Source organism: Pipra filicauda, unplaced genomic scaffold, assembly GCF_003945595.2.
Source record: "Pipra filicauda isolate LSUMZ 115617 unplaced genomic scaffold, ASM394559v2 scaffold465_size509821_pilon, whole genome shotgun sequence".
In the NCBI taxonomy this organism is placed as follows: Eukaryota; Metazoa; Chordata; class Aves; order Passeriformes; family Pipridae; genus Pipra; species Pipra filicauda.
The window spans coordinates 368,783-385,587 of NW_024104604.1; the positions used below are offsets into that span (position 1 = coordinate 368,783).

At 40.4% G+C, this 16,805-nt stretch overlaps 1 protein-coding gene across 3 annotated transcripts in view; it reads left to right on the forward strand.

Annotated features, from left to right (window-relative positions):
- The window catches only part of ARID5B (AT-rich interaction domain 5B), a 116,010-nt gene that overhangs the window by 32,686 nt on the left and 66,519 nt on the right, over positions 1-16,805 (forward strand). For all 3 annotated transcript variants that reach the window (XM_027714414.2, XM_039386119.1, XM_027714412.2), the window contains one exon: positions 13,901-14,131. In XM_027714414.2, coding sequence (XP_027570215.1) covers positions 13,901-14,131 — 231 coding nt within the window. The remainder of the gene's footprint in view (positions 1-13,900; positions 14,132-16,805) is intronic.

The following is a 16,805-nucleotide window of genomic DNA, read 5'->3' on the forward strand; positions in this document are numbered from 1 at the left end:
GTCAGCATGCCTTGATTACTTGCAGACATGCTGGAAATTTACATGCGCTTTTCTCCATTATAAAACACTGATCTGTTCAGATCATTAGCTCCCTCGTGACTAGAGTTTGGCAGCAAGCCAAGGCAGGCTAAATCTGTAGCTGTAAATCGTGAGTTGAAATAGCAGAAAGTGGATTTGTAACTTAAAAAGTGTAAACAGTTTGGAAAATGAAGTAATTTTAGAGTATGATTGATTGCCTTAAAATTGCACTTTAAATTAGCCCAGGGTCTCCGCTGCAGATATAGGCACTAACTGCTCATTATATATTTTCACTTTTCTTTGGAACAATAGCATTGTTGGTAGGCTTTGAAACAATGTATGCTTCTCCTGGAGTGACCTTTGAGGAAATGAATAGTTTTATTGTGTGTCCATTACTTTGCCTGAAACAACATTTTTGAGTTATTAATTTGCTGTGGTCTATAAATAAAAGAATCAAAATGCAAAGCAGCTGTATTATGTTGCATATAGTTCATCAAACTCGTGCTTAAACACCACCGTTTGAGATTGATAATGCACTGTATAAATAATTTTTTTTCCCTCTGAAAAATAAGTAATGTTTTTTGTAGCCTGTAATTCCTGGAGATTGGTCCTTGAATTCCATACAAGCAAAAATTATTATTTTTAGCACAAACAATTAATTGGTGAATGTTCTGGGGGACTGGAACAGTGCATTCACCTTTTCAAGGACCCTTTTTCTCTTAATTGTGTAGTTGAGAGTTAGAAATGCACTGACAGGGTATCTGGAATAAGAAAAGTGGGAGCTGTGTGATCAGTACTGTTATTCTCTCATCTCCATGTGGATCCCATGTGTGTTGGTGCTCTCAGCACCTCTCTGGAATAGGAGCAATCCATGCAGCACCCTGGTTGAGAGGAGTAAGTGGAGGGTAATCCGTAAGGCTTTTGAAGGAACAAGCATGTGCCAGGTAATATCTGGTGTCTTGTAAGCTCTGGCTGTTTGCAGATGGTGGCTGAAACCATTTGCTGCCCTTTCCCAAAGAGATATAAAACCCATCGATAATGTTCCTGCCTGCCCGGGCAGTGTCATATCTGAAGTCACAAAGGTCTCTGGTGGAACAGCACCACCTCAGTGTAACTTCGTGGGTGTAGGCACGTAACTTACATGTATGTACTAAGCATATCCATTGTGTGCAGCCAGGGCTACTGCCTGCTGCCCTCGCATGCTCCGACTGTGCTAGAAATTTGGAATGTAAAGCTATTAAACTGACATTAGCAGTGGTTACTAGTCAGAGTAAACAGTTGTGACTGCTTGAAGAGAATATATAATAAAAACCCTTGCAGTTTTGTATCAGAGTGTGTTTCTCATCTCTCTCCTTGTCCTAGATTTGGTGTCTAGCATTCGGTAGATACGTGGCTCTGTTTTGTCGTTATTCTGGAAGCTCCTTTCCCAGAGAGTATTTTTTCCCAGTGTTATCACCCCTCCTTGATATTCTTTCCTTTCTCCCTCGACGTTTGAAATGAAGATTTTGTACTTCTGAAAGAGGTATGGCTGAGAGGTCTGAGCACAGGCCTGGGAGCCAGGACCTGCTGAGTCCTGAGCTCAGTGACTCATTCAGTGGCCTTAAGCAAGTCAGAACATCTCCTATGAGATTATTTCATATGTAAAACAGGGGAAATAATACTTATCTATCTACCTGCTTCATAGGAATACCCTGAGGACTAATTAGCGTCCATTAAGTGCTTTGAAATAGACAGTGCTATCTATTATTAGAGCAGGTTCCAGTCTAGTAGATAGTGTGTTAGGATTGTTTTCTACTTGGGAGCCTTCCTCTCTGCTGGGTGTGGGACCGAAGCCTATCAGGAGCAGAGCACGAGCCGCCTGGTGTTTTCTGGCTCTGCTGGGCCCTTCCTGTTCAGATTTGCTGGAGTCTTGTTGCTCTCACTCAAAACTTGGAAAGAGAGTTTGCCTAGAGAAAAGAGTGGGAGGATACTTGCTTGTTCTCCTCAGCTCATAGGCATAGCTTGTCCTGAAATCCTTTCTCGCCCTGCCTCCACCTGAGGCCTTTTCAGATAATTCAGGTAGCCCAGCTTCTCTGCTTTTCCAGGAATGGTTTCCTGGTCTTGCAGAGGAGGAAGAGAAATCCAGTGGTTCTCAGGAGGAGTGTGGGGCTGGGCTGGTAGGTTCCCATCGCAGGAAGCCCTTTCTTGTTCAAAAGACCATTCCTCTTTCCTGAAGAGCAAATGCTTCTATTCTTTCCCTTCACTGGATAACAGACTCCTCTGTAAAGTCCTTAGAAGGCAAAATCTAATTTTGGGTGTAGGATACTAAACTCTGCAGGTATGTGTCTGCTGAAGTCTGGGACTCTTTTCATCATCATAACAAGGAAGGTTTTCATCTGACCGGCAGCTCCTTTTGTTCTTGGTGCATCTTTTCTCACCATATACTTTTGTACCTCTCTTAGAGATACCATAATAATCTAGTTCAAAGGACCCAGCCTTGTTCTCACTGAAGCCCACAAGGCTGGTCTTTCTACCAGTGAGACTAGGACTCAGTCCAAATTCACTGGTGAGAAGCTTTATTTCTCTCCATTTGCTCCTCACACGTCTCACAGGCCATGAGTAATTTGCAGCGAGACGGGAAAGCCTGTGTGAAATTTTCCAGGGGAATTTTCTCCATTTTAATAACGTTAATGAAATTGCTTAACACTTCATCGGCTTTTTCAGCGTATGTTGCTGGGATTTTGATGCATTCTGCTTTTTTCTTCAGTACCAGAAGATGCTTACCTTAGAAATTGGACTGGGGGTTCATATGAGCATTTGGACCCACAATTGAACCTCAGTGCCGCAGAAACCTTTTTGGCACAGGTATTGGTAGATACCATTTTGAGGAGGCTCTCTGCACCTCCTCTCGTGCCTGCAGGAAGGGGTAGGAATCAGGAGCAATTGTCCCACGAGCTTTCACATGCCTGTGACTAATTCTTTTTCCACAGAAATGAGGCTGTGCCACGGAAAGACCTGGTGATACAACCTTGGTCACACAGGGAGGCCCTGGCATTGCTGAACTTCAGCACAGTTGGTTTGTTCATCTTATCCTGCATATCACTCTGTTTTTGGTCCGTGTATCCTAGACAGGGGAGTATGCTAGCTCCCTTTTCCTTTAGACCTCCTTCCTATTCCTCCTTTTCAGTTTGAGTCTACTTTGTTGTGATGCAGGATAGGATTAAATGGGCAGCCACAGACTTACTCATATACCCGTAACAGATTTTAAAGCTACATTTGGTTTGTTTTTCAGAGCAACAGTTTGGGGGTTATTTGGTGCAACATGAGAAGTTGAGTTAGGAGATGAGAGTTCCCAAGTGTCTGGAGGAGTGTAGTGCAGGGCAGGTGGGTCAGTGGCCTGGTTTTGGCAACTCCCATGTGACCTTTCCTTGTGATAGTCTTCATGTTGAGTTTCATCTTGGGAAGGAGGAGAACCTGAGTTAAGTTCTATTGGGGAACAACTGTGTGCTACATTGGGATGAGATAGAGGACAGCAAATTCTTGGAAAAATATATATGACGCTGGCATTTTTGTTTGGTTTTTTTTTTTAAAGAAATGGCATCGTGCTAATTCTAATTCTTCACCACTCCAGGATTTAAGCATTATTACACTGCAGATGATAACACAAGTTTATCTGTAAAATTCTTTAACTGTGGTTTTTATTTCCCAGCTTGACTTCTTTTTCTCTTCTTGTCTTTGATTGGCTTCCAAAAAAGTTATTAACATGTTGCAAAACAAATACAAGGGGCCACTGAAGCTTATTAAAAATGGTTTCTTTTGTTCATATCTGGCAGTTGACAAATTGTCTTGTGCTCTATCTTATCTGCTCCCGTGTGAAAGGTTACATGAGAAAATGGCTGCAAATAAATTGCTATTGAATGTTGTTGAAGACTAAGCATACAAGCTTCTCTATTAAGGACCTCTTTTAAAGCTCTCTATTCAGACTCCCCCCTGCATGTCTCTCTAACACTTGTCTGTTATATTATGTTTGGCACAGAAGGAAACATTAAATAGAAAAGCAACGTCTGACTGTGTTTCTAGACCCTATTATCCCTCTGTCAAATGTCCACATGAGAAGGGTACAATTTTTGTCCATATTGATGATAATTTTTGAAGGTTTTACTTACTGTCTTCAGAGTGAAATGCTAGAAACAAGCGAAATTGAAAAGCATATTTTTGCAGCTTTGGAAATCTTAACTTAGTGTAATGAGGCGCACTCAGTAAAATGTAATTATTCTCACTTCTCCATGTGTCAAAGAAATCAGCAGTATGGTTAGGGAGCACAGGGTTACAGTGAGCTTGTTATTTTTATACAGAGCCAGATACTGCTTGTGTGTAGTAAATTGTAAATAGTAGATAATGCAGTTTTTATGTGCACTAAATACCCTGCCAGAATTAACGGGGTTGTTACTTCATTAAGGGTTTCAAAGAGGGCATAAACGTCAAAAGCAGAGCTCAACTGTTTAAATCACTGGACCATTTCCACCCTCCACCCCTCGTGTCACAGCTCTGGGACCGGCAGCTTCTGCCGTTGCTATTTCAAGGAGGGCGCAGTTCCTCCGAATTTTCAGAATGATAGTGAAAGAACCTCGTGTGAGACACCAAAATAAGGCTTTTGACTCATACTTTTGGGTGCAATGGAAAATGAAGGCGGTTGATTCTGCTGCATGGAAGAGGTGGTGAAACAGTCCCTTATAAGTAAAGCTGAATTTGCTTCTCATTTGTCTTTGAATGGTGTGTGGAGCTGAAAGAGAGGTGACAGAAGACCTAGTTACTCTGATATTAAGCCCAGAAGCTCAGTTTAACTCTCATTGACTTTCCACTTCTTTTCAGTTTTTCATACCTTAGAATTTTCCCACACAAGTATGGATTCGTCATGGGCCTCTTCAGCACAGAAGGCAAATAACAAACCACAAATTTAAAATTCATCAGTCCAGAGAATATCTTGAGAAAAAACCAGTTCAGTCCTGAGCGCTGGATTGGGGAAGCTGTTATGTCTTTGAGCTCGTTGTTCCAGCGGTTCATTATCATCGCTGTACAAATGTGTGCCCCTTTCTTGCCAGGGGCTCTAGTTGCATGTTTCTCTGCAAGAGTGGAGTTTTTCATCCTCCAGTATTTTCTCTGTGCAGTGCTACACTTCAGAAAGGGAGACCAAGACACATAATCATAGAAGTAGTAATAATGATACAGATAATGAGAAGGTGCTGTAGGGTAAGTTATTGGATGTGACCCCCCCCCACAAAGGTGCTGTAGAGAATGTGTAACTTCAGCCTCAGCAGCAGTGGAAGTACTAGTGTTTGTAGCATAACCCCCTTGCTCAAGTATCTGCAGGATCAGGCTTTATGTGTAAGTACTGAAGCGTAGTTCAGTGGTATGTTGGATGGTGTTCAGAGATTGCTGAAAACGGTGCATTAAATAGCACTTTGAATTGCAAAGTGCTGGTTCAGTTTTGTCTGTGAGAATGATAACACTTATTATCTGATTGTTCCCTGTGCAAATCTCACCTCAGGAAAAATTAAATTATGTTTGAATTCAGCTAAAGCAAAGTATATCATTATTTCCTTTCGTTATTAAAAGGGATTTTTACTGTTTGTTTGTTAAAACTGAAGCAGCTGCCATGTTAGAGCCTTAGATGATTTAAAAGCAAATACAGAGGCAGAGCCATTTACAGTACAATTGGCTTGTTTAATGTGATTTAATTCCTCTTCTTGGCTTCGTCATATTACCAAATTATGTTTTCAGCTCCCCTCCCCTTTTTAATTCTTTCTTCTTTTTGTTATCAGCAGAATTGAAGCTGCTTATCAGTAACCACGACAACCAGGATAAATACTTGTTTTAAAGCTGATGCACATTCAACCTGAATGGTCCACATGACCCAGAACATTCAAGAGGACAGGCAGCATGTGCTCCCTTCTACAATCAATCTCCCCCTTCCCCCCATCTCCATCTGCTTTAGAAAGCTAATAGGGCAGTTTAAAAACCTTTTATATCAGAGTGGTTTTCTGTAGCCATCCGAGGCTGTTTGGACATGGGCTGGCCCACGCTTCTGACCTCAGGAGTAAGGAAAGAAGGAAATTTTGGGAGGCAGGGAGTCAATTTCACAGCCCAGCACTGAACTTGGCCACATCCCCATCATCATCTTGCTTTCCTCGTGCTCCTCCAGCCATCATCACGGCAGTGCATCTAGCAGGAGGATGCTGCTCTGAAAACCCTTCCTGAAGGGGAAGGATAATCCCAACTGGGCAGCAGCTAAATAAAATGAAGGAGTGACTGGAATCGTGCAGGACAGGGGAAACAGTTGTGGTAGGAGAGAAGTCTCAACACGGACCAGCCTGGTCTGTCCCCTGTCTCTGGGGGAGGCAGGCAGGCTGGCTGGGGTGGCCAGAGACAGTCACTTCTTTTCCTAGGAAACTTAGGGATCTCTCACTTACCCAGAAATCCCCCAACAAGAATTTCTGCTCTCTGCCTTGCTCTCTTAAGTTGCTTGATGCTGTAGAATAAATCCTTTAAGCTCTCTCTGTCTCAGTTTCTCTCTCTGTGTAATGGGGATAATAATTTTTACTCATCTCCATAAAGCAGTTTGAGGCCTGTGGATGGAAGGGTTATATAAAAGCTGGAAATGACGATTGTCAGTCACTCTTCTTTTGAGTGTAGAAACACCTCATAAGGTTTATGAGGCACTTCCTAAAGCACAGGAGGATCTTGGGAGCGCAGGGTTGCAGCTGCAGTTATGAGGAGCTGAATATAAGATTAGAGTTTGAAAAAGGATGTGGAATGCCTGGTTGGAAACTTTTTCAGTATTAAATTTCTTTCGTCTTTTTCAAAAATTGGATTTATGATTTGAATTTAAAGTGATTTAGTGAAATAAAAATTATAGAAGTTTTGATTATGCAGACATACTTGTCAGTCATCTGTCAACATACCTGGTTCTGTCCCTGTTAAGTAGGAGTAGAACAACTCAGATCCAAATAACTGAGTGTAAAATGTTCTTCAACCATGTGCTTTAAGTACATTTTAGACTGTGCTGTCTTTTTTTTTTTTTAATGACTGTATTGCTGTTCGGTTGAACAGTAGTTTCAATCTCCAGTAGATTTGTAAGTATTCTCTTTCTTTCAAATGTTAAACTAATCTTAGGGATTCTTTGAACGGCTGATGCTCTGCTGGCACTGTGACAGAAAAAAGAGGGCTGGGGAAGTGGCACAAAATTCTGAGAATTAGCTCTGTCTCCTCCTTGAAAGGGGAGAAATATCTGACACATGCAGAAAGACTGCACATTTTATTCTCAGTATTGACAGAAATGGCTTTTGCCTTTTGATCAATTTAAAAGCAAAATCAAGCAGGCAAATGTCCATGTCAGAATTACAGGCAACTTGTTAACATCATCATTATCTGGTAAACATAAATGTAATCACTGTGTTCCCTATCCTGCAACACGTTGCCTTTGTTCTTGATTGCATTAGCATTCAAATAGAGGGGGGTTCTCAAAGCAAGGATGAGTAGAACGGGTCCTAAGCGGTATCCCTGTTGTGTCAATAATTCACCCAAATTTATTTAAACCCAAACCCACAGATTTCCTGTCCCATCTCATGTGGCTAAATCATTACTGTATTTGCATTTATCTGTGAGAGAAATATGATTCTTAGATTAATATTTTTCGGTCTTGTGATTAATTAGCCAGCTGAGGCACATCAAGTGGCTTTACTAGAGCGAATAAAGACCGTGGGAATGAAAAGGCATAGTGGCTTGGAAGAGCTATGTCTGAGAAGTCTTCCCTAACCACTGGAGAAGAAAGTGGATTGGTGTGCTGAAGCATGCACTGCGATGATGATGCAGCTACCTGAGCTCCTCAGCCGTTGCTCCTCTTTCAGAGCAGCCTGGTGCAAAGGGACATGGATTTCTACTGCGGTTCTTAGCCTTGTGTCTGCACAAAGAATTGAGTGTGAGAAGTGGTCAAGCACGGAGCCAGGCAGAATTCTCGAGACCACGAAGGTTATTTCACTGGGAGAGCTATGCTTTCTTGCGTGGGAGTACCCAGAAGTGTAGGTGATGATTGTTGTTGCTTCTTGGCCGGCTGCAGTTATCTGGGTGATTTGGAGGTGTTTGGCAGATTATAGCTGGATTGGGATATGGCAAGGTGTTCTCATTGCATATTTCCTCTTAAAGATTTTGAGGTCATAAAGACCCAGTTTCTTTTTCCTCCTTGTGGTTACTCTTCCATTGTTCTGCCATTTGCGTTGCTTTTGGACTTTTTGAGAGGTTCAGGGTTTTTAGGTGGTTGTGTGGTAAGTTTGTTTCTGTCTGCTGGAAACTGGTATTTCCCTTTGGGATTGTATCAGAATGGGCAGCTCTGATCTGTGCAGAGCCTGTCTGACCTGCAGTTGTTGGTTTTGTAGGGTCTTTGCCTCATCTACACCTGTGTTTCTTTGCCAAAGGAGTAGAATGAGAGATCTTAAGAGCTGGAAGAGCCAAAGGCCGTTGTTATAGATGAGATCAACCTCTTCTATTTTGATGGCAAACGTATCAGCTGTGAGGGGATATTTTAGCACACATTTGGAGCACCACTTCAGCATAGGGCAGACTGCTTTGTCACTTAGGTGGAATTCATTTCACTCACTTGATTTGATCTTCAAATAAAGCTTTTAGACTAAGCCAGTTGTCATTGATGGGGTAGTAGTAGCTCCAGAGAATGAGTCGATCCATGTCTTAGAAGACAGCGGGTTGAAAGGAGATCTCTGACTACAGAGGGATCTGCACAACTGTTGTAGATTAAAATTGTGTTATTAGATTAGATGAGTCCCATCTTGTGTGCTCCACTGGATTGCTGGGGCTCTTGTGAGGGCAGTGACACCTGAACAATGGTGACGCTCCGTGTTGGGAGTCACAGCCATGTTCATTCAGCACGGCTCACCTTGCCATTCCCAATCCCTCCAGACATCCAGATGTATCCTCCATTACCTCCGTGTCTGCGGTGTATTGATGGTGTGGTCAAAGCCATGCATACAAGCAATGATAAACTAATTATGATGTGTGAATCCTCTGGGAGACCCCCTTAGTAACTGAGGGCAATGGAAGGAGGCAGAGCAGTGAGGGCACTGTGCGGCAGAGGAGCCTGACGGACAGAGCCTGCAACTTCCTTCATTTTAGCTCTGTATTCCAAATAACTCCCTTGCTCGATTTGCTACCCACACACCAAAGCATTGTCCCATTTTATCTGGTTCCCCTGATACTTCCATTGCTTATCTTATGAAGATCTGTGTCAACATTTATCAAAACAAATGGCAAGCCTGGGACCTTTTAAGTAGTTTTTTTAGTTAATAAAACCAATCTTCTACTTCTGTTATGTTAAAAGTACATTATCTTTTTATTACAAACTCTCTACAGCTCTGTCTGTTTTCCTTCTTGGCAATTTCATGACTGCTCCAGTTGATTGCTGTATGGAGAATTACAAAATCATTAAGGGTGGGGTTTTACCAGCTGACTTACAGTACAAGCCATTTCTCAAAATAACCACAACAGTGCAATACTGATGTGTAATTTACGTCACAGTATGTTTTTATGAAATAGTTTGTGGCTTATTCATTTAGATTTAGAACTGAATATCTCTTCTCTCGCTTTTTAATCAAGCTTGCTTCTTTTTTTTTTTTTTTTTTAACTTTTTAATATTTTCCACTCCAAGGCTTGGCTTGCCTCCAACTTACCAGCTACAGTGAGGAGGAAAAAATTGATTTTTTTTTTCTCTTTTCCCTGCAGTTTAACTGCAAGTGTGTTTTCCCCTTTGATGTATACATTTGTGTTAACTGCCTCAGAAGAGATGGTAGATTTGTGGTAGAATATATTGCACAAAGGTAGAGCAGAGAATTGATAAAAGACATGCAAAAGTTTGGAATTTCAAACCATACCAAGCAAGTGAGGCTCCTGCTCTAGTACATTTCCTTTATAAAAATTACTTTCTGTATAATGTCTTGCAATTAGAACAGGAAATCATTGAATAACTGTAAAAAGAAAAAGAGCACTTTAACTGAAATTTACCTTCCAAGAAATTATATGTACAATTTTTTTTTCTTGAATTTTTTTTTCCTTTCCAATTACCAGGTTGGTAATGACAGTAACAGATGTACAGACCCTTATCTGTATCCTTGTTCTGCTTGTGTTTTCTGGGGGTGGGGGTGGGGAAATCGTTTTTACAAATACAAAAAATGAATGGACAGAAAATGGGAAAAGCCTAATTGCAAAAAATATTCTGTGTCACAACAGAGTAGCAATTAAATTGAAACTTCAATATAATTATCAATAACAGTCGAGCCTGGAAGGGTGCCAGGCGCATAAAGTTGGTGCTCAGCCTTTATGTGGTTGCTAGGAGCACGGTGAAAAGTATAAAGCTTAGAGAAAGGAATGTCTAATATAATAAAGTAACAGAAGGTAGCATAAATCATTGTGAGAGCAGTTCATATTGACATTATTTTACTTAAATTGGGTCGAAACTAGACATTTAGTCTTACAAGAGGCACAAATTCATATTTCTTCTGCAAGAATAACTCTGTGCTTTCTGGGAAGAAGTGGAGTGTGCTTTCCTAGCACCAGCCTCGTACATATTTGGAATCTTTTAAGCAAAAATCTTTAAATGTTTGTTTCTGTTGGCATCCAAATGCATTTGTACTAATACGATTAAAAGAACTAAAGGGCAAAATACTTGGCAGCTTTTGCAGTTGAGGTAATTAGGTACAGGAAGGAACATGCATAGTTTTTCCATCAAGCTCTATAAAATCCTGGTGTGAAGGTCTTTTTAAAGAAAAAAATGCTTACTGATGTTGAGGGTAGATTATAGCAGTTAGCAATAACATTATAGGCTGATGTTTCTGAAACAAACAAAAAGAGTGTTACAGTTTTGTATTTCTCTTGTCTCTCCATAAATATTTCTGTCTCTAGATGGATTTGTTAGGAATTCATGCTCTTAGCAGGCTTTATTTTTTTTTTCTTTTGGGGCATTTAATTGTCTTGCCTTACATATTAAAAATGGTTGTGCTGATTTGAAAAGTCAGTTCTTGCATAGATTCATTGTGTTTGGCATTTCATGCATCTCTTACTTACAAAGACAACTTGAAGAACATGTAATCCAACATAAATGCCAGGCTGTGCCAAATCCCAGCTCTCTTTACCCCTCACAAAGGGAACTGTTGGATTACATCTATGCATATATAGGCAGTGCTCGGAAGGCAGGGATGGAACCTTGCTTCCTAATTACGGTTTCTCTGTTTTCAGCCTGAAATATAAAAATAAATGAAAAATTGACATTGGAGGGGGTTATTAAACCACACAATTATGCCATAAGCATGGGATTAGAGTAATTTCAGTTGAGCTTTACAAGCAGCATACTGTAGGTATTATCTTTTACCACGTTCTGTCTGTTGAAGCTAAAATGAGATTCAGAAATACAGCATCTCCATTCCCTAATATCTCAGTTAAATATTTTTAGAAATTACATTGTTTTTCCTAATTTTATAGGAATGTGATCTACATTTTGAGCTCTGCTTCTCCTAAGAGTAAACTCTTTCTGATCACATCTATGAAAAATACTCGGCAATGTTCACTAAGCCCACCATTAAATGGCACGTGTTAGGTTTTGCTGGAAGGAAAAAATAGTTCTTCTTTGGGCTTTCATTTTATTAGGGATTGGTCTACTTTGATTTCTCTTTTTTCATGTGGGCGTGGTTGAGGAATAAAGTCTTTGTTCCAGGAACACTCTATTTGCCTTTCACTAAACAAATCTTCGGTTTATTCAGCCTTTGTTCATTCTTAGATGTATTTATTGAACTGGAGTGAAAAAAAGAAAAAAAAAGCATCATAAAGTACTCATTGGAGTTTCACAAGCATGTATAAAAGTGATCCTGTAAAAAATTACTTGATTTTAATTTATACCAGGGGTTTGAGTTAAGTCGTCAGTTGTCAGGGGTACAAAGTTTGTGTGATTCTGTGCAGGGACTTACAGCACATTTGTCTAGAAACTAATGGTTTACTACAAAGGCACGTGGGACATACATTTATATACACCCTGTTTAAAAAGCTGACCACATCCTGGCATATGAAAAGTGCTGTCAGATCAACAGATTCAGCTCACTGCTATCTACACAAAGGTATAAAGTAGTAATAACTGTCAGGCAGGCGTACGTGAAACTCTTGAAGGAGCTGAGGGACAGAACATGTGCTTGTTAATTCCTAGAACAGTTTTCCTGATCTGATTTTTAGAGTTTCCTAATAAAGAAGAGACAGCCTTATTCCCAGGAGCAGTGGGCTCAATCGTGCTGTTGTGTAGGCTTATGGGATACTTGTTGAAACGAAGAAAAGCATGACCACATCCTTATTGACCAGAAGAGGGTTTAGGGCCATAAATTTTATTTTCCTAGAAAAGTAATGTCAGTGCTGTTTACCAAAATGTATTACTCATACTCTTTTTTTCTTTTTTTTTGTTTTTACATGAATTGTTTTATCTCCCCACCTACATCAGAATGGTGGGGAGAGTTCTGAGTTTTTAAAAGTGATGGCTTTCAGGAGCTGTGCTTGTAAAAACAGTACTTCACAAGTGCGTCTGCCGTGTTGATTTTTTTTTTTTGGGGCATTGCATTTGTCTGCAGTGATGACATTCTAGGTGATATATCTGCTTCCAGAGACTTCTTAAAATTTAGCCTTTTGTGTGTCAACATTTCCATTGCCTCACACGAATCTAGATGAGTTGTGCCATCGTATTTAGTTGGGGAGAACTGATCTGACATTTCTCTCAGTGTCTGAAGTGATTTTTACTTTAAGGGTAAGAATGATGATTTCAGGATTGGTAATGGGATTAAACAGTAGACCTTTTGTCTCTGGAAGAAGAAATAGCTTAGTTATTCAGTTATCAGAGTACAGCAGAAAAGGTAAAGTGAATGCTCTTACTTTGTCTTTATTGACATACTTGGAAAGACATGCTCTGAGGAGATAAATGAACATAAGAAGAAGTGCTGTTAAATACTGGCTTGCATACCTGCAAATGAGAAATTTCTCATGTTTACATCTGTGGTTGGGTTTTTTTGCTCTTGGGTTTCCTGCTGGTTATCATATGATGACACTTGATTGTGATATTACAAAATCTGCTGCCTTTACCCATAATGTCATCTAAAACCTGGAGGAATGGAAAGGTCTGAGCTCTAGATTGCTTTACATTTTGAGCCCACATTTCAGCAGTACCAGCTGGTCTAAAATTCATTTGCTCGTTATGCTCTGTAGGTGTTTTATTGAGTCCTGCTGCATTTGCAGTTAATGTGAGGAAAGTTACTTCCACCTGTTGTGATTTAGCAACAATGACCAGGTCAGACCAGCCCACCTCCCTGGCCAAGGGGCCCCTTGGTAGTACCAGTGCCAGGTACTTCAAAGCAGAGTTAATAGCTGTATGCTCTGGGGCTTGTATATTATTATTTTTAAAAGATGTTAGCTGCTGTAAACATGAGTGCAGTAAAGCTGTGTGGGGAACCGAGTGAAAATGACAGATAATATTTCTATCAAAGCAGCCAAATTGGCAAAGTATGGAGAATGCTTTCATTCAGGCCCTTGGCCAGCTTTGGCAGAGCAGTGTTTTCTTGCTCATCCAGGTAGTCCTTGTGAGTAAGCATGGGAGAACTGAACAGAAAGCTAGAAATTAAGCTGTTTTAATAAACTTTCTTTAAGCTTCTATTTTTAACCTTTAAATTTCTATATTTAACCTTTCTTTCCAAACTGTGCTATAAAAGATAGGCCTTGAGAAAAGACTGAACTGCGGGCTGTGCATTTTCTGAGATACTTGAGTTTTTTATTTTTCTGACATACTAAGAGGTTTTTCTTTTTCCTGTTTTTCCAGGTGAGGATGACGAAGATTCAAACCTGCTGATTCTCAGCTACCCCCAGTACTGTCGATACCGTTCCATGTTAAAGCGCATTCAGGACAAACCTTCCTCAATACTAACAGACCAGTTTGTTTTAGCCCTTGGAGGCATTGCAGTAACAAGCAAGAACCCCCAAATCTTTTATTGCCGGGATACATTTGATCACCCCACCCTAATAGAAAATGAAAGTATATGTGATGAGTTTGGTAAGTCATGTTACAACTATTTTCTACGTCTCTCGAGTAAAGACGTGTCTTTTTAAGTGTCCACTGGTTTCCAAAGGGAAGATGTGATTCCTTTGAAGTGAACCAATGCTATTTGTGATTGAAATGTTAAATACCAAATGTGCTCTTTCCTCTTTGAGACTTAAGGCTTCTAGCCACCGGTGATCTCAGTATTGCAACTTCAGTTTATCACAAACAAAGATATGTTACGTAAGTAGAGGATGTAGCACAGTTACTTGGTATGAGTGAAAGGATACCTTGTCTGGGTTTGAAATTCACCTACCTTAACGATTCACCTATAGCCTATGTCTTTCCAGAAGCTTTACAAAGTGTGTTGGGGTTTTTTAAAAGTCATTATTGGTGCAATATGCTAAAAAATGCAAAATAGGAGAGAGTCCCTGTGCATCCAGTCGCTGTTGCAGAGCACTCACTAGCCGTGCTTACGCTCCCAGGGCCCTGCACAAATATTGGCTGTAGCTGGTGTGTTTCAGAGAGAACTGCAAGATTTGACACCTGATAGCAGCCAGGTGATTTCACACGTTTTGTTTTTGGTGTCAGATCGACCCAAGGACAGTGGATGTGCTGCGAGTGTGTGGCAGAATGCACCTCCTGTAGACAGCCCGGGTAACTCCAGTGATGGATGCAGGGTAGTTTCGTTAGCAGTGTACCCAGGCTGGGAAATGAAGTTTTATTACCCATATCACCAGATGGATGAGCACTGCAGCTAGTGCTAGAAAAGTCTGTGTGCACAGTGTTGGGTACACCACTATGTGAGACCCCTACATCTCTGCAAGGAAGCTCTTGTGGTCTCTTAGAGGGCAAATTTCTGGTTATGCGTTTAACGTATAATAATGAGAATGAGAGCGAAGGGCTTCAGTGATTCCTGTGATGGGAGAGTCCTCTCTCTGTTTTTCCAAACTCAAGCATGCTGGCTATGAGCTTGGTGCCCAGTTCAGGCCTTGTTGTCTTGGCAGAGAAGCACTGACCCAACCTGTGGCATTGGGGCATTTTGTACGATGGTGCTCCTGTGCTGCTCTACTACTCCATTCCCAACAGGCAGATGAGAGCCTTCCTCACATGGTATTGCCACTGGAGCACATGACTGCTGGGAGTAGTTTTAGTTTTGTGCTGTCAAGCTTTTTCAGGATCAGGCCCAAACTGTCAAGTCTGCTCACACTCACACAAAACATTACAGGCTTTGAATGAACTATGAATAAAAGTGTTGGTTGCTCTTAGGGGGTGGGGGCGGTGAAAAAAAATGAATGAAATGCCCTGGAAGTTTGGTCCAATAAACACAATAGTATCATGTTGATTTTTATTTACTCTGAGCTCCAGCTTAGAATATAAAGTTCAGTTTTAATTGACTCTCCTTTTTATATGGGAAAGGTTATTTTAGGCTTGAAGGCGTTTGATGAGTCTACCATCTGCTTTCTGTGGAGTATTTTATTCAGGGTCATTCCTTGATTACAGGTTTGTTGAAATAGTTGGATCCATAATGTAACTGTATCATGGATTATTAGTAATAGATGAATCAAAGAGATGCGGAGTGATGCAGAAACTATGCTTAGTGAACCATAGCAAGTGCTTTGTTCAGTCTCTGAAAGCAAACTATACCATTCTCTTGACCTTTGCAAGGCAATTATCTCATTATCAAACCAGAGCTACAGACACCTTAGCCATAGTAATGAATAATATGTATTTAAAATTTAGTTTGGTTTAAGAAGCAGATTTTTTTAAATCCCTATTAAAAACAAAAAACAAAACCAAACAAAAAAACCCCCACAAAACTACTGTTTCAAAGTATTTGTTATGAAAATAATGATGTGGTAAAACTTGTAAACCCTGCTGTGTTAGGAAGAAAAAACTGACCAATGTGTGGTTCCCTATCTGTATTGCAAAATGTACAGTGTCAGTTATACTACCTTTGTTGAAGACAACAGGCAAAATACTATTTTATCCATTTCCTTGCTGGCAGGACAATAAAATGTACCACACTTTGTTATACAAACAGTTTACATTGATACCACGTAGATTGATGTCACGTGTGGAAAGCGATGACTGGTAAGGCTAAACAGAGGCAGGCTGGGACAGTAGATAAATGGATTGCTCTAAGGCACTGGTATTTATCAGTCAAATCTGAGGGGATACCAGATTACAGAAGTGTGACTAAAATTCTGAAAAGGTATCTGTAAGGAGTTCCAGTACACATTTAATTTGAAGGTTATTTTTTACCTTAGAGATGAAAGAAGGCTACAGAAGGAACAAGATAGGAGTGTGTGTTTCATCATTGCCTGAAATTTTCCCAACTCTAAAGTGAATACAGAATTTAGGAAGTACAGTCTATTGATGTCTTTATGTGGGAAGCACTGGTTTCTGATATGGATACCAGGTCTTCTTCAGAAACCTTGCTGCTGGGGAAAGTGTTACACGTTCTCTGCATGTTGGAGTACTGTGCAATAGATACAGCATGTCACAAGTGAGATACCAGAAACACCTTTACAGAGAGCCCCAGCTGTTGTCCTTGTTAGGCAGTTTTCATAGAGAGAAATGCTTTTCCAGGAAATAGTCTTTTTACTTTCATTATAGATTTATAACAAAAACCATTTTGTTCTGACTTCTTTTCATACTTCCCTGCCTATTTTTCCCTCTTCTGTAG